Here is a 22,646-nt window from a genome sequence, read left to right as displayed (position 1 = left end):
ACCTAGGACTAGTTCGCAAAAGTAGGTTTTTGATCTTCTCAATCATTTAATAAATGATTTGACTGACAGCAGTGGTTATAGAGGCAAAGCTGTCCAGAATGAGGGATTCTATCGTATGATATAAATATCGTGTGTATGTGAGAAAAACCGTGTAACGTACAATCGTTTATGCACTTGAAAAATGCGATATCGTCCTCTATATGGTTGCGCCGTTAAAGCCAATGTGATTTAAGATTGAGCTCTTACATAAGTGTTCTGAGTTTGCCAAGATATCTCAGAGAGGTGAGAGTAGTACCATTCCTCCAAGTTTCAAGTCTGTACGACTTACAGTTTGGTCTGCACAATCAGTTTTACATGGAGATTGCTGATCTGTCACCATTCTAACAATTACAATTGGGTTTCAGTGCTATGCACTTGAACAACAACGATGTCGGGACGATTTTGAAGTTGTGGGGAAAATGAGATGTTTTTCACCCTACACTACTTTTTTAAACCGAAGTACACAGACAAAGAACTAAACACGTGTTTAAACAGACTTTTTCGTAATGCGTGAAGACAGGCCAGATTATTTGCCAGATTAGACTCTTATACCTCAGCTGGGATTGTGTAAAGCCCTTTGCAGCTGCATTAAAACTGCAAGTTGGACCTTCAACACTTTGGCCACCATTGAAGTCCACTATATGGAGAAAAATCCTGGAAAGTTTCCTCAAAAACCTTAATTTCTTTTTGACTGAAAGACATGAACAGCTTGGATGTCATGGAGGTGAGTAAATTACCAGGAGATTTTTATTCTGGAAGCAAGCTAATCCTTTAACTAGTGTCCTAAACTTATGCTGACATAATTTCTTTGTTTATATGGTCATTATGGATCTGCCAGAAATTCATGTGTAAATTAAACTATGTACATGTTGTGCAGATAAGCAGAAGTTGGTTTTAGAGGAGCGTGTGACCCAGTTAGAGGACAGCTGTCGAGTGAAAGAGGGAGAGCGTGTGGACCTAGAGCTCAAGCTCACACAGGTGAAGGAGAACCTGAAGAAATCTTTGGCTGGTGGAGAACTGGGTGCCCCTGTTGAGTCTAAACCTACAAACAAGGTACTGACTAGACCTAATAAGCAATTTTTAGAATTAATAGTTCGTCAAAATTGTTATATATTGAACCGATTTACCTTACAGACTCAAAAGACGGAGACTCAGTATATTGAGTCGTATCTCCCTGTGAACTGCGCCTCTGAAATTCGTAAGCGGCCCCCCTCCATCTATGCATCCACGAAGGGAAATGTTATGCAGAAAGCCAAGGTAAACATCAGCATTCACAACATTATCCAGTGCAATGTATCAAAAGACAGATAATGCAAACAGCTTGCTGCATCAATAGAGATCACATTAAAACATTCAGCCCATTTCTAATGAGTTTCATTGATCAGTTTGGTGTCCTGCTTTTAAGATCTTATATGTTGCAGAATAGGTGTGTGTGTGCACTTGTAACTTAAACCTGATGCTTTGTTTTTACCCAGGAATGGGAATCCAAGAAGGGGACTTAAACTGCTGATCAGGAAAACCTACAGACTTAAATCTTTGTGCCATGTCAAGGTTAACATGAGGATTTTGTCAACCACCCTTCTCCAACAGACTGCTGTATATGCAAATCTTTTGACTATGAGACTGCCACTTTTCTAACTTAATAATGGGGTGAGAATGACAAAGCAGCAGCTCTGTTATAATACTTTGCAGTCAAATGATGATGTCCTCTTCAGGATGTCTTGTGAAGTTCCATATTACCAGCACAAAATATTGAAGGATTGAGACGGTACGAGAAAACAGTTTGTCCGTTGAAAGTGCAAGAAAGAATTGTGGGTAGGTTGTATAGGAAGAAGATGGAAATGCATGTTTGAGACAATCCACTTTAAAAATAGTATTTTAAGAGAGGCATGATGATTGATTTGTACAAAGTGTTTTTTCTTTACTCCATTGCTTCATATAATACTTCTGGGGTAACTCCTGCTCTTAACCATGTGGTGCTAATAATGCTGTACATATGACAATTGTAAATAATTTTAACATTTTTTTTTTTTAAGTCTAGTCTCATTGTGTCTAACTGATATTTCTGTTTGTAACCTTTTGTTTTTCCCTGCCAATTTCTTTACCACCTTTCAATGTGAGTAACATTTGCACTTTAAATGTCTTTAGACATGGAGATGGGAATATTCTTTTAATAAAGGAAAAACATAAAAGTATATTTTGCTCCTTTGCGATGCACTTGCATGGGAATTATGAGTCAGAATCAACATAGGACTTTATACCAGGGGTGCCCAACCCTGTTCCTGAAGATCTACCTTCCGGCAGAGTTTAGTTCCAACCCTAATCAAACACACATGTCTGTAATTACTTTCAGATCCTAATTAGCTGGTTCAGGTGTGTTTGGTCAGGGTTTAAAAATAAATAAATAAATAAATAAAGTCACCTGATCTTCTGAATAGTCAACAGAAAGAGGACCAGTAAATTGTCAGTTAAATATTTAATGAAATACAACAACTTTAGTAACAGCTTAACACTGGTGGAAAATTAACTGCTTAGAGTCCCCAACTACAACAACAACAAAAAAAAAACCCTTAGTGGAAGTTTAACAAATTTAAAAAGAAGTTTCATAAGACGTTTAATAACAATCACAAAGCAAACAATTTTAAAAGCACAAAATTCACAAGTTACATGAAAGTTTACAGTTCACACTCAGGGGGCAAGTCAACGGTCAGTTCATTGATTGTCTGTAAGAAGGCCTCCATTTCATCAACGTATTCCACCACTGCATGAGAGGGGGAAAAAAATAAAATCAAATAAGATACGAGTTTAACTGGGTATAAATACTTCCTGCATTAACAACTTTCAGCTACATTTCAAAATTGATCAATTACCTCTGGGTATCTTTAAAGGTGAGAGTGGCAAACATGGTTCCAGAAGCTCTTCCACAGGTGAAGCAGTCGGCCACGTCTGTTTTCCCAGGCCAGCCAGAGAAAAACGACTGAGGTAGACTTCATCTGGAACACTGTAGGTCTCAAACTCTACAAAATGTAACAACAGAACTGTTAAGAGCAGAAAGAAAAGACATTTCAAAGCCACAAAACAGCAGGTCAGTCTTACCGCTTGGATTGTATGGGAAACACTTCTCAATCTCTGGCAACTCCGCACCAGCTGGCTGAGCAGGAGCCTTACACTAATGAAACAAAACACATTTAAGTCAACCTACAAAAGACTTCCATACGTTTAACCTTGCATATCAAAAACCAACCTTGACTTCTTCAGGTTTAGTCTTCTGCTCTGCTTTCTGAGATGCTGCTGGGGTGGCAACAACCTTATTTATGACTCCCAAAGCTTTTCGGCTGGATTGCAGAGGAGCCCCAAGACGTGCCTTTCCAGTCAGCGGTGTCCTCAAGCATTGATCTGATAATGTGACACATAAATTAAGGGCTTCGTGAATAGCCATTTTTTGGTTATGGGATAAAACCTATTGGCACTGACCTGGAGCAGAGTGCAGTCTGTTCTGGCGAGATTTGATGGCTGGAGTGGTCAGTCTGCCGTTCTCCTGATCCAGGTAAATCATGGTGTCCATGTCTATAGCTTTGTAAAGGAACACAATGAGAGGTACTTGTTCGGTTCAAATAATGCCATTAATGATTTGCAACGAAACCATTCGTTTTCGGTCAATTCCGTTTGCCACTTTTAAGTTACCTTAAACCAAAAAAGTGACCCGCGGTATATTAGGTGAATTTTATCACTACATACAAACATGTTAACTTAAACGTAGTCTTCTACAATTAAATCTTACCGTTTCTCTGTGTTTAATCTTTCCTTCTCTGCTAAAGCAAAACGACGTTTGTTTTGGTTCCGACTTTCCCGGTTGAGTTTTAAAAGGCAACCTGCTTCCTGATTGGCTGATGAATTTCCTCTTTGACTGGGCGATGCTCTTAGTTCACTGAGTTAGCACGACAGTGCCACCTTTTGGCCTGTATGCGTAAAGCAACAGGATCATAGATAAACGGTAAAACGTTGGCGGTGATGCACGAACGGCGTTCAGTCTGACAGTAAAACTGAGGAAGACGGTAAAATCTCCCAAAAATCATTTGGAACGGGTGGATGGATCTATGGACGAGTGAACGGACCCTTTTCACAAGCCTGTGATGACGCGTTTCAACGGTCATCATCATCATAAATCCTTTAAAGTTTTTTATATTTTGATTTTTAAAAATATGTATGTACATTTATAACACTATATTTTGTATTATATCACCTTTTCATCAAGTTACAAAAAACTAGTTAACGCTATGCGAGGGTGTTTCTAATGCCGCGTCTATGGGAGGGACGGTATGTTTGACATTGTTCTCTCTTCTGACTGCCGATATCAGTCTACATGGATGAACTGATTAGGTGATTAAGTAGTCAGATGTTTCATTACATACTGTATCAAAATAACAATTGGATTAAAAATGTAAAGTATGAAGTATGAATATAGTATATAGTATGAATAACAGCATATGTTTTTTTTTCTTTCATTTTTAATATTAAAACTTTTGAATTAGATTTTAATCAATGTGGAATCACACTTCTGACCCCACTGTACAGTCATACATGCATACACTGACCATTAATGCTTTTATTTAATGCCATTTATTATGGTCAGTGTTTATGGAGTTTACAGCATCCTTACAGCGCGTTACGTTTACCTAGCAAAACAAAGCAAGAAATAAAACAGGTAAAGCATTGAACCCTTAAAGGGATAGTTCACCTAAAAATGAAAATTCTGTCATTATTTACTCGCCCTCATGTTGTTCCAAATCTGACCTTCATTCATCTTCAGAACACACATTAAGATGTTTTTGATGAAATCCAAGAGCTTTTTGACCCTGCATAGACATCAACGCAACTGAAATGTTCCCAGGCCCAGAAACAAAGTAAGGACATTGGTAAAACAGTCCATGTGACATCAGTGGTTCAACCATAATTTTACGAATTTAAGTTCTTCCTCAAATCACATCTTCTGGGAAAAAGTATTCAAAAAGCATTCTCATAGCTTTGTAAAATTATGATTGAACAACTGAAGTCACATGGACTGTTTTACCAATGTCCTTACTATGTTTTATCTCTTTTAATGATGTCCTTACTACCTTTCTGGGTTAGAAAGCTTTCAGATTTCATCAGAAATATCTTAATTTGTGTTCTGAAAATGAACGAAGGTCTTACGGGTTTGGAATGTCATGAGGGTGAGTAATTAATGACAGAATTTTCATTTTTGGGTGAACTATCCCTTTAAATCAGTCATGTGAAGGCAATTGCTTAAGAAAGAGTGGACGCGTAGAACGGCGTTCTTCTTTGTGTCCTGCTGCAGATGATGATTTATGTGTGTCTATGTAATCTTCACTTTCATTGTGTAGAAACACTTGCTTCAATGCAACAATGACCCAAGTCCAGCTTCTTGTTATAGGGCACTATTTAACTGTAATTGATGGGGAGTCAACAGTCTTTTCACTTGTACAGTCATTTTTGGAGATGGGAGGTAGAGCTGTTCATCCATTAGAATAAAAGGTAGTAGAGCCAGTAGAAAATATTGACCAGGAGAAATACCATGGGGAAAAATACACGTGCATGTCTGTCGATGTTGTTAGGATTCTCGACACTCATCATGGATGCTGCTCGGCGGGACATTTGCTTTACGGAGGACAAACCGCACCCCTTCTGGTTCTTGTCTGTGTCCTCATTCCCTTCGCATGTAACAGATTGCTCAGATGTCTCCTGCTGAGTGGATTCTTCTGTCTGCATCTTTTTGGGTGATATTGAATTTGCCATGTGAGTCGTACCATTTGACTCCTCGAATTCTTTGAGTAGCTCCTGTGAAAATTTTATGTAAAAATTAATATATGCAACAGGTTGTAAAAATGTGTAACCACTATCCAGAGGTTACTCACCCTTTGCACATCTACAATGGTCTGGTGCTGCATGGTGCAGAAATGAGCGCAGGCGTATTCCAGCAGAGCACCAAAGATGAAGGTGAAACAGATGCCGAGATAGACGTCGATAGCTTTAATGAAGCAGTTGGCGTTGGGAAGTGAGGTCCTGGCGCCCATCATTAGTGTGGTCATGGTAAGAACAGTGGTCACCCCTGTCAAATAAATGGATTTGACATGGAATATTTAGTTTATTTAATCTAGAAATGTTTTAGCATATTTTTTTAGAGCAATAAACTCTTGGAATCACTGGCCGATGCAGGTGCGAGCTGGAACGGAGGACTGACTGATCCAAAAAGACACCCATGACAGAACCACCAGCAGTGTTGAGGGCACATAGGTCTCCAGAATGAAGAACAACACATTTCTACGTAAGGAGAAGTGCAGCACGAGCTTCGGGTAAAAACCTGCAACAGATCCAGAATTCAGGTGAGAAGTGCAGCACTAGCTTCAGGTAAAAACCTACAACAACAGCAACCCTTATGCCTTAATTTTTCACCCTAATGCTATTTTGATTAAATATCAAGATGTAGGCCCACACAGTTAAATATATATATAATTTGTAGAATATACACTACCAGTCAAAAGTTTTTGAACAGTAAGATTTTTTGTTTTTAAAGAAGTCTCTTCTGTTCACTAAGTCTGCATTTATTTTTTACAGCAAAAACAGTAAAATTATTAGAAATAGTTTTACTTATTTAAAATAACTGTTTCTGTGTGAATATATTTTAAAATGTAATATATTCCTGTAATCAAAGCTAAATTTTCAGCATCATTACTCCAGTCTTCAGTGTCACATGATCCTTCAGAAATCATTCTAATCATTTGCTGTTCAAGAAACATTTTATTATTATTATTATTATTATTTTTATATTATAAACATTTAAAACATTTTTTTCAGCATTCTTTGATGAATAGAAAGATCCAAAGAAAAGCATTTATCTAAAATAAAAATGTTTTGTAACATTATACACTTTACCATTCAAAAGCTTAGAGTCAGTTCATTTTTTAAGATAAAGACATTTATAATGTTACAAATGATTAATGTTACAAATGTATTTCAGAATGCTATTTTTCTGAACTTTCTATTCATCAAAGAATCCTGAAAAAATTCCACTGCTCTTTTCAATATCATAATAAATGTGTGGGTTTTTTTTTTTTTTTTTTTTTTTTTTTTTTTTTTTTTTTTGGAGGAGCACATCAGAATATTAGAATGATTTCTGAAGGATCATGTGACTGGAGTAATTATGCCAAAATTCAGCTTTGAAATCACAGGAATAAATGACATTTTAAACTATATTCAAATAAAAACCATTTATTATAAGTAGCAAAAATAATTAAATATTTTACTGATTTTGCTGTTCTTTGGATCAAATAAATGCAGGCTTGGTGAGCAGAAGAGAGAAAAAAATCTTACTGTTCAAAAACTTTTGACTGGTACTGTATGAAGTATAAAGTATAGAGTATAAAAAGATTTAAAATTATACAGCGAAATATAAAGAATGTATGCTTACTCATACATTGTCAAATGGCTGTAAAAATATATATTTAGAATATATAAAATATAAAGTATTATAAGTATAAAAATTCTAAGAATATGCAGTAAAATGCAGTAAGAATGTTGACTTACTCAAATAAATATCAGATGGCTTAAAAATAATTTTTAGAATATACAAATATAAAATACATTTAAATATATAAAAGATAATTTATACAAAATATAAGTAAATAAAATAAAAAATATGATATATAAAATAAAAAAGATCCACCCTTGTAGCAAGATACAGGCCTACTCAGATACTGTAAAAATAATACGAAATATATTAAATATATAAATATACTGAAATGTAAAAAAAAATGCTACATTAAAACAGTTCATTGATTAACTATAAGGTATCTTACCATATACAATGAAAACTATAAATGGTTCACCTTTGGATTATATATAAAATACTATTAAAGGAAATTTAAAAAATTCAAGAAAACTATAAATGGACATCTGCAGAAAAAATATGCTATGCAATTGTTTGTTTTGTCATTTCAAACCTAAAACCTCTTTTTGCTTTAAAATAATGCTTGTGCATTTCTCTGAAATGCCATTTGGATGATCTTTTTTTCATTTAATGCCATGACAATCATACATCTTTAAGTCTGGCTTAAGTGTCCAAAAAATTTTTTTGGGGGGAGGTGGGGGGGTTGTAAACCATGATTGCTCTGTAAACCGCTTAGAAGGATGACGTCTGCCGACAGTGAAAATAAAAAGTAGAATGTGACTGAAAGACCAAAACTGACTGGTACTTTAATAAAATAAAATGTAAAAGATATTCCCAATGAAATATAGATTAGTTTTTACCTGTTTCGTACACAGCTTCAGATACAGATGTGTAGTAGCTCTCCACACTGTACTGGGCCAGACGCAGTGTATCTAACCCCTTCACTGAGTCATTCCCTCGGGTCCAGTAAAACACCACATCCTGTAAATTATAGCCCCCTGAACATGCATGCACACACATACAGCTTTAAGGGTTTGTGCTGCCTGCCCTTGAATAATCAATACAATAAAATGCATTTGTTTTGTTTTGAGAGTGAGAATGCTTACAGCTTTCTAATTGCAAAGTACACTCTTGTTTATCCATAGGATACTTGGTGAGATCCATGTTGCAGGCGATGGTTGCTGTTATGCTGTGGAGAAAAGGAGGAATATTGATTGAACCATTTCAGTGGGAAGGTTCCCCAGATGCACATACATCTGCCCGGAGCAGCTGTTCAGCCTTTGGTAAGAAGTTGTAAATTCAGAGTCAGTGTTTACCGAAGAGCGTAGAGCACAGTGCCGTTGCTGAAGATGCGGATCAGACGGTTCTCCACCGTTACATCATGGAGGAAGGAGCGCTTAGAATCAGGGATGAACGTATCGGGGATCCACAGCAAAGAAACCAGCCGTCCATCCAAACTCAGACTTTCATTTCCAGGGAAAACAAGGCGGGAATCTCGCCATCGTTGTCTTAGGAAGATAGTGGCTGTGTAGTCCTAAAAGTATGTGAACAGAATTGATCAGAATCCCATTAATCTGCTTGAAAATAAGTTGAAAAACATAAATAGTACCATGTTAATCTCAGAGATGGCATCAATGCTGGCAATATCCAAACTCATTCCAATTTCAACAGGCCCCTCTGTGGAAACAAAGAAATGTGTTTTTATTATTGGGTTTTAATTATTTAAAAAGCTGTGTTTTAATTTTCCATCTATATTTAATTAGCCTCACGGTTGAAGTTTGGCCTTAGGTATCGATTGTAGCCTTTCATCAGCTTCTGTATGGTGGGCTGCAGTTGCGAATCATTCCACTCGCCATAATGATTCCCATAAAATCCTCTTTCACTGGAAGCCAGGGAGAAATGTTAACAATGTGGATGTCCGGTGATTCTTAGTCTCAGTGCATCAGATGTTTATCTCTACTCACCCGTTTGTAATCAAAAGAAATAGACTCGTCCAGAATAGAAGATAGAACAGCATTCTGTGATAATGTGATACAGATGAGCGGTGGCTGTGAAGAGGATTTAAGAAAAACATTTTGTTAAAACATTCCCATCAAAGATGGATTATGGCCAGGCACTAGCTCCTCTGATGGTCCTATCTTGTCACCCCACACACTGCTTTTTCCAGGGATTATACAAATTAGAGAATAAAATCTTGTAATTGAGCCTGTTGAAATGTCTTAGACTTCTGGATTTCTTATAATTGAGCATTTATGTTATGCCTGGAAAACTAAGAACTACAACTTTAGCTTCTCGTTTAGTTTGTTAAAGGGAGAGTTCACCCAAAAAATGAAAATTGTCATCATCTGTCCAGGATTTGTACAAGGTGCCTAAAGTGCTAAAAGTACTTCAATTTGACTTTTTGAAATTTAAGGCCTGAAAAACACTTGAAAATAGCAATATTCCTGAAGAGGAACTTAAAAAGTGCTTGAATTATTGAAAGACAATGTATCTTTAAAATTTGTGTTTAATTTTTTTTTAATAAGCACACATCTTTTAACACAAAATTTACACAATTCAAAACATGACACCTTTATTGCTTATTTCAGTTAATGTCAAAACTAGCAAGCTAAGTCAGTAGTAGTACTGACAAAATGTCATGTAAACATGGTTGAAGATGCAAAAAGAGGAACAGAGTAACTGAATCAATTGAGTGAGTCATTTATGTTGAAACCTCTCTGATTGATTCAAACTCATGACTTTTATCATTCATTTCAAGCAATTCCCTAGCAAAAACCAGAACAAATTAAAAGCATTTCGACATCGCTTGTAATGATTTTAAAAAGCACGTAGTGATGGGTGAAATGGAACTTTTCAAATCTCTGAATCAGTTAAATCATTGCGTAGCAAAATGATTCACTGTTTCGAAGCGCTCCAAACGATTTGGGTATTTGATTTAGAATGGGACTTCAGAGTGGTTTCGAGAATCATTTGACTTGGGGGCTTCAAATAGGGACTTTGAATCATTTGAATTGAATCATTCAAACTGCGAAATGATTCATAAACCTGTTCCGATCTAAATCAAATGATTTGCGATACACGCTCCGAAGTCCCGATCTGAATCAAATGATTCACAATACACAAAGTTCCAAGGCTGCAAAACGATTATTCGCGATTAATTGATTCATAATAAAAGTTTATGTTGACATACAATATGTATGTGTACTGTGCATATTTATTTAGTATATTTAAATACACACACATACATGTATATATTTTTAAAAATATTTGTGTATTCTATGTATTTGTATGTAAACACTTGTATATAATTTATACTATATATAAATATAAATATTTTACATATAAATCTAACATTTCCTTAATATATACATGTATGTGTGTGTATTTAAATATACATAATAAATATACACGGTACACACACTTATAATATGAATATAAACATAAACTTTTATTTTGAATCGATTAATCACAACTAATCGTTTTGCAGCCTTGGAACTTTGTGTATTGCGAATTATTTGATTCAGAATGGGACTTCGGAGTACGTATCGTGAATCATTTGATTTAAATCGGAACAGGTTTGTGAGTCATTTCGCGAATTGAATGATTTAATTCAGATGATTCAGTCCCTATCTGATTAAAATGGTTCACAATACGCAAAGTCATATTTGTCTAAGTCTAAGTCAAATGATCCACGCTCCTGATCTGAAATGATGGTTCATGAATCATTATTCAGATAGGGACTTCAGAGCGTGGATCGCAAATCATTTGATTCAGATCAGGACTTCGGGAGACGAACCCTGTCTGTCATTTACTTGTCCTCAAATTGTTCCAAACCTGTATTTTTTTTTTTTCTTTTTTTTATGTTGAACATAAATGAAGATTGTTGGTTGGTTGCAGTTGCTCATCTCAACTGACTTACATAGTAAAAAAAATACTATAGAAGTCAATGGAGACCAGAAACTTTTTGCCTTCGTCTTCTTTTATCAACAGATGAAAGGAAGTCAAAGAGGTTTGGAACGAATGAAGAATATTCATTTTTGGGTGAACTATTCCTTTAAATAGCTGATTGTGAATAGCAGAAATTACCACAACTTTTCAAAGCTTGGTGAACACAATCTTAAAATTCCATGATATTTGTTGGAATCTTTTGGCAGTATTAATGCAATAATCAATATATAATTGTTAATTATATTAATACTCTATTGAATGCGATTATAATTAGTTATTTGAGCACAATCAAGCACTGTTTTCAAAAATCATTTGCATTTTTATTCCAGGTGTCTCTCAACTCAAGGTCCTGAAGCACTGGTCCTGTTGACCTTCCTGTACCCATAAACCATCCAAACTTTAATATCCCAGAACTTTACCACAAGATGGCAGCAGTCCTCTCTGCCCACACGCAATTGCACCACCTACAGCTTTTCATTAACGTACCATTTTATTTAATGCACAACTTCCCAGTCACTCTTTCTCTTTACTTTAAGCTTAGGAAGCTGATTGCCTTGCCTCAAGACACACCAGCAATACCCACTGCAGTTATTGCCATGGGACCTGAACAAGAAGCAGTCCGTAATGAAAGGTGCTGGACCATATTACAACAGATCAGCCCCCACCAACCATTTCTCTCTCTCTCTTTCTCTCGGTTTCTTTTATTCTAACTCTCTCTGTCCCCCACTGTTTTTCTCAATGGATTCTATTAGATTAGAGCAGTCTTTCAAAATGTCAGGGCACGTCTATTTCTAAATTAGTCACATAAAATAGACCTTTCGCACCCCGGGGTGTTACAGAGTATTATCAAGTGTCAGCAGTTTCACATATATATTAAAATATATTTATATATATATATATATATATATATATATATATATTTTCCAGCTTTTCCAGAAGCCCTTACTAAAATTACATATTAACTGCCAGAATTATCAATACAAAATCTATCACATATATTCTCCAGAATGTAAACAATGCTTCATCTTCTTGTAGGCATGCCACTCATCTTATCATTCCCACTACATATTCTTTCTCATTTCCATCTTCCCATTCTTTAATTATTCCTCTCCTCCTCCACCTCCTCCCTCCATCCATCAGCTGTCCTCATCTCTGTCATGCCGCATGAACATCACAATGACAGCAGTTACCTGTGGAGAACTGGGATGCAGATCATTGTGGCTTTACCCTTTACTCTTCTTCTTTGTCTTTTTCTCTCTTGGTGTTCCAGCAAAATGTATCCAGGTGTTCTCAATCCTTTTCTTTGTCTCCTTTTTCTTGGGTCTTCTACGTTTTATTTAAATGTCTTGTTGTTTCTTGCTTTCTCAGGACGCAGTGTGTCTCCTCCATCCAAGCATGGCTTCCTCACACTCGTCACTTGACTGGCTCTGAGAATAACCCCTCTCTGCGTCCCCATTCCCCCAGTGTCTCTCTCTCTCTCTCTCTCTCTCCCTCCCCCTCTCTCTCTCTTTCCTTTATAAACATGTACACAGCTGTGTCAGATGCCTCTGATGGCACCTGTAGTTTTATAGATGGATCTCTCTCATTGCTTGGCTCCCTATAAATCAATGTCATTAACAATCTCATGTGGCTTTTGACATGCCTCATCTCCATGCTTCCAATTTCTCTCTCTCTACCTCTCACTCAGCCCCCCTTCCCGTTTCAATCTCAATTCTGATTTGTTCCTTGTTGTAAATTCGCAGCACATTTCGCATTGGTGTCTTTCATCTCTTTTGTTTCCCATACCCCTATCATTTTTGTCACACCTGTTACTTTTGAAGTTTCTGTGAGACGATCTGTGTCATTTTATTTCCCAGTTTCTCCTTTCTATGTCTGTCTCCTGTCACGCTATTTTCTCCCTGTCTTTTCATCCTGCTTATCCGTATGTTCTTTTAGGATTTCTCGGGAGAGAGTGTTTATCCTTCCACCGCAGGGATTTTCACTGATTTTTCTATTGCCAACTCTTGCTTTGGCTAACTCATTACTAGAGGTCAAACCTGGCTCACGTGGAATTTGTGCGTCAGAAAAAGTTCCACAGATTTGAAACACACGTAATTCACAATGATTCGCACTCCCCATGCATCGTGTGTGCATTAGCTAATTAGATTTTAACTGCCCACACCACAAAATAAAAAATACAGCTGAAGTCAAAAGTTTACATACACCTTGCAGAATCTGCAAAATGTTGATTATTTTACCAAAATAAGAGAGGTCATACAAAATGCATGTTATTGTTTATTAAGTACTGACCTGAATAAGATCAAAGAGGTTTACATATAGTCCACAAAACAATAGCTGAATTTATAAAAATGACCTGTTCAAAAGTTTTCATACACTTCATTCTTAATACTGTGTTGTTACCTGAATGATCCACAGCTGTGTTTTTTTTGTTTAGTGATAGTTGTTCAAGAGTCCCTTGTTTGTCCTAAGCAGTTAAACTGCCTGCTGTTTTTCAGAAAAATCCTTTGAGTCCCACAGATTCTTTGGTTTTTCAGCAATTTTGAGTATTTGGACTCTCTCCATCAATGACTGGACAATTTTGAGATTCATATTTTCACACTGAGGACAACTCAGAGACTCAAGGGATGCAATTATTACAGAAGGTTCAAACACTCACTGATGCTCCAGAAGGAAAAACGATGTATTAAGAGCCAGGGAGCCAGAAAACTTTTTGAATTTAAAGATCAGCGTAAATTTAATTTATTCTGTCTTCTGGGAAACATGCCATCTTCTGTAGATTCTGAAGGGCAGTACTAAATGGAAAAAATATGATTTGGGCAAAAAAGAAAAATGTGCACATCTTCATTCTGTTTAAAAGTTTACACCCATGGTTGTTAATGCACTGTATTTTCTTCAGAAGCATCAGTGAGCATTTAAACCTTCTGTAATAGTTGCATATGAGTCCCTCAGTGTGAAAAAATGGACCTCAAAGTCATAGTCATTGTTGGAAAGGCTTCAAATACACAAAAATGCTGAAACACCAAAGAATCTGTGGGATCTGAAGGATTTTTCTTAAGGACAGCGGGCAGTTTAACTGTTCAGAACAAACAAGGAAGTCATGAACACTAAAAAAAACAAAACAGCTATGGATCATTCAGGTAACAACACAGTATTAAGAATCAAGTGTATGTAAACTTCTGAACAGGGTCGTTTTTATAAATTCAACTATTATTTTCTCTTGTGGACTATATGTAAATGTCTTTCATGTAAAATATCTTCTTCAGGTCAGTACTAAATAAAAATAACATGCATTTTGTATGATCCCTCTTATTTTGTTAAAATAATTAACATTTTGTAGATTCTGCAAGGTGTATGTAAACTTTTGACTTCAATTAAATATATATTTTAGTATATATTTTATCTCTCCAGAATATATTTTAAATATATGGTAAATTTATGTTGTAAATAGTGTTGCTTATATATTTTTAAAATTGAGAGTAAGTTGACCTAAAACTGTTTACATTTCAAATGCCAAAGTAAATTACAAAATGTACCTCAGGGGGCAAGAAAGTATATTTACAATCTTAAAATATATTTTGGGTAAATGCATTCAATTTTAGACAATATAAATATATATAGATTGACAACTGATCAGATTAAAAAAAATGATTGGTTAAGGCACTGTCTATTAACTCCACTCACTACTGTTCAGATATTTTACCTTTAGCATAAATAGCATATTATTTTAATTTAAACTCTGTGTGAATAGCATCTGTCACTCTTTGCATTTAGTGTAAACAGTTCTATTTATTGTTATTTATACTTGGTTTAAAGAGTAGGCTATCTACTGTACCATTATTTACTCCCAGTGTAAAAAATTGCTGCCATAAATAAATCAAAGATGACTGTTCATTAACTGTTCATTAATCATTAACTGAAAAGAGATTAAAATTTAGTAATGCTACATCCACAAAATTCTGGTCTGTATCAGTCCAAGATGATTTTCATACTGTTATGAATTCTGGATGAGTTTTGGCTACTGTTTTATGAATACTGGAGATTCAGAGACAGTTTTTGTATTAGGGAAGAATGCATATTCGGATCCAGAAGATTTCTTAGAATGTTGTAATTTTTGCCGCAAATGAGTGCAGAAAATGCAATAAACAAATAAATAAAAAGCCAAAACAAAAACAAAAAAAAAATGAGAGAAAACGAATTCAATCTGGGCTTGGTTATGGCTTCATTATTTATACAAACCTTGGGTTACTTCTCAGGCTACAGTTCTTTACAACTCATGTAACATATCAATTTGACAGCTTTTTTTTCATGTCCATCCATGTCTTATTGCTTTTTGTTCAGCAGTCTTCTATTTATATTTCCGTCAGATAGAAAGCTGCCAGAGAGGGACAGTGGACCTGCTTTAATCATACCCCTGCGGATTGACCGGCTCTCCATAATTGAAGCGGACTCCTCTCATCGTCCTCAGGCTTTAAGCCCACACAACACTGTAAACAGAGGCGCTGGATTCAAACCGATGGCTAAATGAATGTTTGACAGCACGAAGACGCACAGGTGACGCCTCAGTAAGCTCAATTATATAACCTCTGCTCTCTGGCTCCAGAAAAGCCTTGTTTGCTTCTTGGATTAATGTTTATTTTCTGGTGCAAATCAAGAAAAACTTCCTCAAATGACGCCTCCACAGCTTAGAAACCTACACCGATGCTGTAAGAAGCTCCCAGCCTCTGCTAGCTTATTTGCAAGGATAATAGCGCTCTGCTCAGGGAGGCACCAGGTGTGCCCTAGATGAAGGAATGGCCTGTCATCTTCCCTTTTAGACCTGTAGATATCAGGCTCTGACTGGTGATCTACAGAGCACCAGGAGAAGAGCTTAGACCAGCGTGTTGTCTGAGCCAGTGACTTATGCCTGAATCGAACCGAGAGCCCGAGAGGTTTATGGCAGAAAATCAGATGACCGCCACCAATCATTTTAACACATGAATAGCTATTTCCTCCATCCTTCGTTGCCATCACAATCCACTTGATTGATTATCAACCCGCCTGCTTCCGTTTTTTCCTCCTCTGCCACTTCTTTCAGGTTCTTTTTAATTCATGTTACCTTCATATGTCCTCTTTCCTTTATTGAGAAGACCTTCACATGCCACCTGGTCTTGTAATTGTCTCCTCTCCATCTGCTTTAGTAGATCACTCAGACAGTTTTATAATTACAGATCTGTGTGGCAGTGCAGCTCATACATGAGAGTGGAAATTAAAATGAGTTCATATGTGCCACATGACCTCATTTATCATCACATGACTTGCATTCATTCAGATAAATGCACCAGCTTGCCATTTACATGCAGGTTACTATCATATATATGCTCAGCCAGCCTGAATACATTTCTTTATCCTGTCTTACACTCTTAAAAATAAAAGCTCCATTTCCAATATTTGTGTTTGCGCTGAGGGAAGCATCAAAGGTTTCTACGAGTTTTTGCAACGTTGAGTAACTCTGACTTACAATGTCTGACTATAACACTATTGCCTGATTTTCCTCTATTTCATCATCAAAAATAGTCTGAAACAAGTCACAACTGAGCCGCTGCACATCTCCATTCAAACACGGTGTTGTTTCGTTTATGAATGAATCTAGTGAGTCAATGATTCAATTTCCCATTCATAAAGACAGTCACTTGCTTTATGCCTGAGTGAATCAGCCATTCGAACGAATCAAATAAATATGATTCAGTAATTAAATCAGTGACTTGCCGCCACCTACTGACATATTTAGTTTCATTTTAAAGTATCTTTTTTTAGTTATTTAAATCATTTAATATTTCTGTATTCACAATTTTATATTTAAAACATTAATCTCAACATGATTTTATGAATTTGATTGCACTCACGCCACCTCTGAGCCTTATTAAACATGAAAATACACCTATAAACTACTTTTGTGTTCTTCTATGCCACCTCTGTAGTACAAATTAATTTTGTTAATACTGATTTCATTTGATTGGCAACTCATTCTGCTTGTTCTTATTCTGTTGTTTTTTTATTAGAAATTTTTAAAAACTTTAAAAATAGAATTTTTTAAAATTTTGACATAAAAGATTACATACTTTTAATAAAGTTAGAAAAATGCCATTACAAAGTTAAAAACAAAATTCCCCTGTAAATCACTTTAATGAGTCAGATATCACCTCGTAATAATTTTTTTATCAGATTTTTTGATTATTGATTAGAAGGCTTCTAAAATTTTGACTGTCCTCCTAAATTTTTTAAGAAAAAAATGAAAAGTAAGCGTAGAGCCCTGTTGGAAACCAAACAGTTCTGGTGACTATTGGCTTCCATTATTGAAAAGAAAAATACTGGAAGATTTTCTTTTATGTTTCACATAAGAAAGAAAGTCATAAAGGTTTGGAACAACATGAGGGTGAATAAATGATGATAGAATTTTCATTTTTGGATGAACTATCTCTTTTAAGTTCCATGAATACATTTTCATTCACTGGTTCTTTAGAAAATCATCTGATGCTTTTTAAAGAACCCAGAAAATAATATTCTGATCGTAAGAACCTTCAATAAAACGTCAAGAACCTTTAAAGGAGAAGTCCTCTTCCAAAACAAATATTCACATATAAAGTACTCACCCCCTTGTCATCCAAGATGTTCATGTCTTTCTTTTTTCAGTCGTAAAGAAATTATGTTTTTTGAGGAAAACATTTCAGCATTTTTCTCCATATAATGTACTGATATGGTGCCCCGATTTTGAAATCCAAAATGCAGTTTAAACACGGCTTCAAACGATCCCAAATGCAGTTGTAAACAATCCCAGCCAAGGAGGAAGGGTCCTATCTAGCGGAATGATCAGTTACTATTTAAAAAATACAATTAAAATCCTTTTTTTTATCTCAAACACTCATCTTGCCTTGCTCTCCTTGAATTCTGTGTATTCTGACTCAAGACAGTTAGTGTATGTCGAAAAAATCATTTCAAAATCATCCTACATCGCTGCAGAAGTTCCGACCCAGTCTTTGCAAAGTAAACACGCAAAGAAGATCAAACACCCTTAACAAAATGGTAAAACAGCGATATAAGACGAGTTTGAAGTTGAGGGAGAACATGGGATGGGAGTTTTTCGACATACCCTAACTGTCATGAACTGAAAAAAAACAGTCCAGGCAGAGTAAGACAAGATGAGCATTTGACATTAAAAAGTATATAAATTGTGTTATTTTAATGAAAATAACCGATCATTACACTAGATAAGACCCTTCTTTCTTGGCTGGGATTGTTTACAACTGCATTTGGGATTGTTTGAAGCTGCATTTAAATTGCATTTTGGAAGTTCAAAATTGGGGCACCACAGCAGTCCATTATATGCAGAAAAATGCTGCAATGATTTCCTCAAAAAACATAATTTCTTTACGACTGAGGGAAAAAAAACATGGACATCTTGGATGACAAGGGGGTGAGTACATTATATGTGAATCTTTGTTTTGGAAGTGGAGTTCTTCTTTAATCTTCAAAAAACCTTATAGCCAGTTCAAGTACTGTGCAAAATAATTCTAATTAAAAATCCTTAGAACCTTCATTGTATCTTTCTGACTTCAAATTCTCACTCACTCATGCAAAATTAGCTGTACTCACCTTAGTTTCTCAGTCTTGAGTCCGGCTGTGAACCGTAAAGGTGTGCTGGTTGTGAGGATGTGCGGATTCTCTGCCTGTCTCCCTCTCTCTATGTTCTCACTCTCTCTCTTTCTCTATTTTTTATTACTCTGTCGCTCTCATTTACTCTCTCACGGGCAGGATGTATTCCAGCGTTCTGTTTTCATGAGGAAAGAGAGCATTTCTTGTCTGCATGCCAACCATAGGGATGATGTGGATGAGTACATGGCATTAGCGCAACTTGGTCTATGCCAGACTCTACCCTATGGGCACTGAACCAAAAATGGAGTTTATAGGATATTTCCCATATTAAAAACAGTCAGATCATCAGCTGTGTGACATTTTTGACCATTTTATCTTATGATCTACAGTGTTTCAAAGAAAAAAGAAATAAAATGAGATAATCTAAAGGGTTAGTAATCTGCTTACATCCAGTGGAATTTTGTAAGAGCAGACTGCTATGAGATGGCCGAGGGAGGGCGAGCTATGCAGTAAATATTTTATATTTAAATGCCAATTTCAATTGTTGACCTGACTCTTTTCTTTCCTTTTATAACAGGCGACACGCATACTGAATAAATAAACAATGAACCGGAATCTCTGCAGGGTGACCAAAGAACTGAACCGGCCAATCAGGATTCATGATGAAGATGATGAAGAGACCACTCCCACATCCACGTTCAGTGACGAAAGGCAAGTGGAATTTTGCATCAGCGTAATCAAACAACCTCCTCCGCTATTTAATATTCATCTCTAGACATGTCCATTGAGAGGCTTTTCTCCATTATCCTTCTCTTCTCTTTACTCATATCATCATGTTTCTGTCATGTGCATGCATGTAGCCTAAAAGGATACCGTTTAAACCAAATCAGTTTAAGCATTGTATGCAGAGGATTGTAAATGCACACACTCTAAACCCTTAAAACATCTTCAGACATCAGACATATCAGTTGGCTAAAGCTTGTGTTGAAAGACTGTCAGTGTCCTAGTTCCTTTGACACCAAGGGGACAGGAATTTGCTTATGGAGAGCAAAATGAATAAAACATCGGTAAATAAAGAGGTGAGAAAATGAGGGCTGTGGGATTTCAGTACCAGTCCGCTGGTAGCGTGTGATGTTAAGCAGCTGGAAAAGGATGAATGCAGCAGTGCTTCACCTTGGGCACACAAGTATTGACACATTCATTAGTGCTGGATAGGAGATGCATGCAAAGCACAGCTCATTTATGTCTCTCTCCAGTGAACAATTTAATTGACCTACACAGCCCAAAGCCTAAATTGCAGAACATGCAAATGAACTGCATTTTTTCTCCTATTAGCAAAACAAAGGAATGATGCCCTTTATATATTTGTATATATTTTATATATGGCAGCAGGTATTGGCACTAAGTGCAAATGGTGATACAGGCTATTTACACTAAATGCAAATAGCAATAGATGCTATTTGGGTCATTCTACAGAAATGTCTACTTTTGGTATGGCAAGATAACACCAGGTAACACCAGTGACAATTTTCATGAAAAATGCATTTTACAAAATGGCTGATGCAAGGTATCAAGCCACATGTTGTCAGGTCAACTCACTAAATTAAGTTGTTTAATCCATTTGTATTCTAGTTTTTTACAGTTCCCTAACAATAAAGCAGGTCATACCAGTGACTTCAACTAAAAGCTTCATATGAAATCATGAGATAAATGAGGACATTTCTAATAACTGACAAAAGGCAGTGGACTTATCATGGGCCTTTCTTCATGGATCTTCAGGAAATAGGAAGAAGGGAGTCAAGTGATGTCATCAGTGTGATTTCTATTTCAAAATAAACATTTTTTGTTAAACGGTAACACCAGTGGTAGTTCCAGAGGACCACTACTTTCATTATATATTTTATAATATTCATTTAGCATTTAGTTTTTTATGCCATTTACATCATATATTTGAAAGTTATAAATACATTATATTTTAAATGGTAGAAAAACCTGTTTTTGACCTCAAAATGAAGCACTTTCCCTCTGGACATCACTGTGGGGAAGAGCAGTTTTGTGGTGCTTAGAATTCAAAATGATTAATTAAAAACAAATATCTCCACATTGATAGCGCAAAAAAGTGTAATTGTTCAAATAACATATTGTCTCATTTTAAAACATTAAGAAATTGCAACCCCAAAGTGTTTTTCAAGAGTAATATTTCTGTAAAGGCTAGGGACAGAAAAATGGACATTTCCATAGAATGACCCATTTACATTAAGTGTAAATAGCAATTCAATGCGATTTACACAAGGTGCAAATAGCAATGCATTCTATTTACACTGTTAAAATAGCAGGATTTTCTGCTATGTATACTACTTATTGCAAATAGTGGCAATTATCTGCACCTCAGTATTGTAGGATATTATAAAACAGTATGCAATAATTAATGTATCGAGTGTAAATTATAATTTTAATTCAAATTGTTAAATGGATTATACCTATTGGGACAATATAAGCCCTCCCTACACCTACCTTAAACCCTGCCTGATACTTTATTTTCAACTTTTTGATTATGTCCTTTCTTTGCCTTCTGATGTGATATGAGATTTGAAAAGGGATAAAAAAAAAAGTTTGGCAAAAGGTGGATTCAAACCTGGTTCAGTCACGTCAAAAATGACTACAGCGGGCGCTTTACCATCTATGTCACTAGAACTGTTATAGACTGTCTTTTGTAGTGTTGACTAGCCCACTCACACATTGGTGGGCGGAGTTAGCGTAAATAGCCTCTGCCAACAAGGCAGGCTGTTTGCGTAGTGCAAATAGACACTCCATGTATGTATTTACATACTGTAAAATGGGCTTCCTTTGTTTTTCCTTGCAATTATTTATTACTTAATCCACTCAATTATGTGTATATAATCTGTTTTTCATTTTTAATGCAGTGCAACCACCTGCATACAAATGCACTTCCTCCCACTATCAAGCACGCAAGCTTCATTTACCTGTTTTTCTGCCCCGTACACATCTGTATTCTCCACATACTAGCTGTTTCCTATCCCTTAGGCAGTATGCTACGGGCCAGGTCACTAGAGTAAGAGACAGTAGCTTGGCAACCACAAGTCAAGGTTAAAAGAACATAATCTCGTCCATTTTGTTGACAGTTTAATCTATTATTTTCTCCCTGGTGAAATACTGCAATTCTCTGGGTCTCTCTCTTGCGCTCTTTCAGTTCCTAGCAAATCCTTTCCATTTGTAATGGTTTACGTTGCATTAGCCATGACTAATGACTAATGCTGTTGCAAAACTCAATAGCAATATAATGAGGCAGTGTATTGCTTCCCTAGCACTTGTCTTGGCTTTGTTAAGACCCCCTATTTTGGTTTAGCTATGTTATTCAATTATATATTGTATTTAACATCTGGAATTTGGTCAATAACACTCACATTTTTAACAGATGTGCATGATTGTTGTCATTTATCATTCTCAACCTTCACATACTGATGCATTTTTTTGCTTATGTTTTGTTAATATATCTGTATACTCCGCTACTGTAAGAGAAATTATAGATTAGTGATTATATAAACAACAATATTATAGTTAT

The 22,646-nt window shown here is 35.9% G+C and overlaps 3 protein-coding genes and 1 long non-coding RNA gene across 10 annotated transcripts in view; 2 read left to right on the top strand and 2 right to left on the bottom strand.

The window, feature by feature from the left end:
- afap1l1a (actin filament associated protein 1-like 1a) overlaps window positions 1-2,234 on the top strand; it is a 42,060-nt gene extending 39,826 nt beyond the window's left edge. For 4 of the 6 annotated variants that reach the window (XM_051128195.1, XM_051128196.1, XM_051128197.1 and 1 more), the window contains 2 exons: window positions 917-1,296; window positions 1,515-2,234. In XM_051128195.1, the coding sequence (XP_050984152.1) occupies window positions 917-1,296; window positions 1,515-1,541 (407 nt within the window). In that variant the 3' untranslated portion in view covers window positions 1,542-2,234. The remainder of the gene's footprint in view (window positions 1-916; window positions 1,297-1,514) is intronic. The other 2 variants (XM_051128199.1, XM_051128198.1) reach the window with 1 other exon arrangement.
- Window positions 2,235-2,502: 268 nt separating this feature from the next.
- On the bottom strand, window positions 2,503-3,945 carry pttg1 (PTTG1 regulator of sister chromatid separation, securin). Of its 2 annotated transcripts, none has more exons than XM_051127885.1 (6): window positions 3,821-3,945; window positions 3,514-3,612; window positions 3,284-3,435; window positions 3,136-3,208; window positions 2,910-3,056; window positions 2,503-2,800 (listed from the first exon to the last, which is right to left on the bottom strand). In XM_051127885.1, exons 2-6 carry the CDS (start codon window positions 3,602-3,604, stop codon window positions 2,715-2,717), a joined length of 549 nt encoding a protein of 182 aa, XP_050983842.1. In that variant the 5' UTR covers window positions 3,605-3,612; window positions 3,821-3,945; the 3' UTR covers window positions 2,503-2,714. The 2 variants fall into 2 exon arrangements, with proteins under 2 accessions (XP_050983842.1, XP_050983843.1); XM_051127886.1 differs by having other exon boundaries at window positions 3,514-3,606; window positions 3,821-3,917.
- A 1,527-nt stretch (window positions 3,946-5,472) lies between these two features.
- On the top strand, window positions 5,473-19,768 carry LOC127176307 (uncharacterized). The gene is made up of 8 exons (XR_007829076.1): window positions 5,473-5,574; window positions 5,655-5,835; window positions 5,916-6,129; window positions 6,256-6,422; window positions 8,632-8,769; window positions 11,764-12,065; window positions 15,803-15,996; window positions 19,641-19,768. It is a non-coding gene; the product is annotated as an uncharacterized LOC127176307 (long non-coding RNA).
- Window positions 5,563-9,789, bottom strand: gabrp (gamma-aminobutyric acid type A receptor subunit pi). The gene is made up of 9 exons (XM_051127912.1): window positions 9,451-9,789; window positions 9,256-9,368; window positions 9,096-9,163; window positions 8,803-9,020; window positions 8,593-8,675; window positions 8,347-8,484; window positions 6,248-6,400; window positions 5,955-6,148; window positions 5,563-5,877 (listed from the first exon to the last, which is right to left on the bottom strand). The coding sequence occupies exons 1-9, from the start codon at window positions 9,558-9,560 to the stop codon at window positions 5,563-5,565; spliced, it is 1,392 nt and encodes a 463-aa protein (XP_050983869.1). The 5' UTR covers window positions 9,561-9,789.
- Window positions 19,769-22,646: the final 2,878 nt, after the last annotated feature.

This window comes from Labeo rohita, chromosome 14 (genome assembly GCF_022985175.1).
Source record: "Labeo rohita strain BAU-BD-2019 chromosome 14, IGBB_LRoh.1.0, whole genome shotgun sequence".
NCBI lineage: Eukaryota > Metazoa > Chordata > Actinopteri > Cypriniformes > Cyprinidae > Labeo > Labeo rohita.
This window is presented reverse-complemented; position numbering and strand designations above follow the sequence as displayed.

Coding starts and splice junctions, on each gene's coding strand:
- pttg1 (XM_051127885.1), bottom strand. CDS start 3,604: ATGGACACCATGATTTACCTGGATCAGGAGAACGGCAGACTGACCACT. Junction 3,436..3,513: donor CAGACTGCACTCTGCTCCAG/GTCAGTGCCAAT, acceptor TCACATTATCAG/ATCAATGCTTGAGGACACCG. Junction 3,209..3,283: donor CTAAACCTGAAGAAGTCAAG/GTTGGTTTTTGA, acceptor TTGTTTCATTAG/TGTAAGGCTCCTGCTCAGCC.
- gabrp (XM_051127912.1), bottom strand. CDS start 9,560: ATGTTTTTCTTAAATCCTCTTCACAGCCACCGCTCATCTGTATCACAT. Junction 9,164..9,255: donor CCTAAGGCCAAACTTCAACC/GTGAGGCTAATT, acceptor TTGTTTCCACAG/AGGGGCCTGTTGAAATTGGA. Junction 9,021..9,095: donor CCATCTCTGAGATTAACATG/GTACTATTTATG, acceptor ACATACTTTTAG/GACTACACAGCCACTATCTT.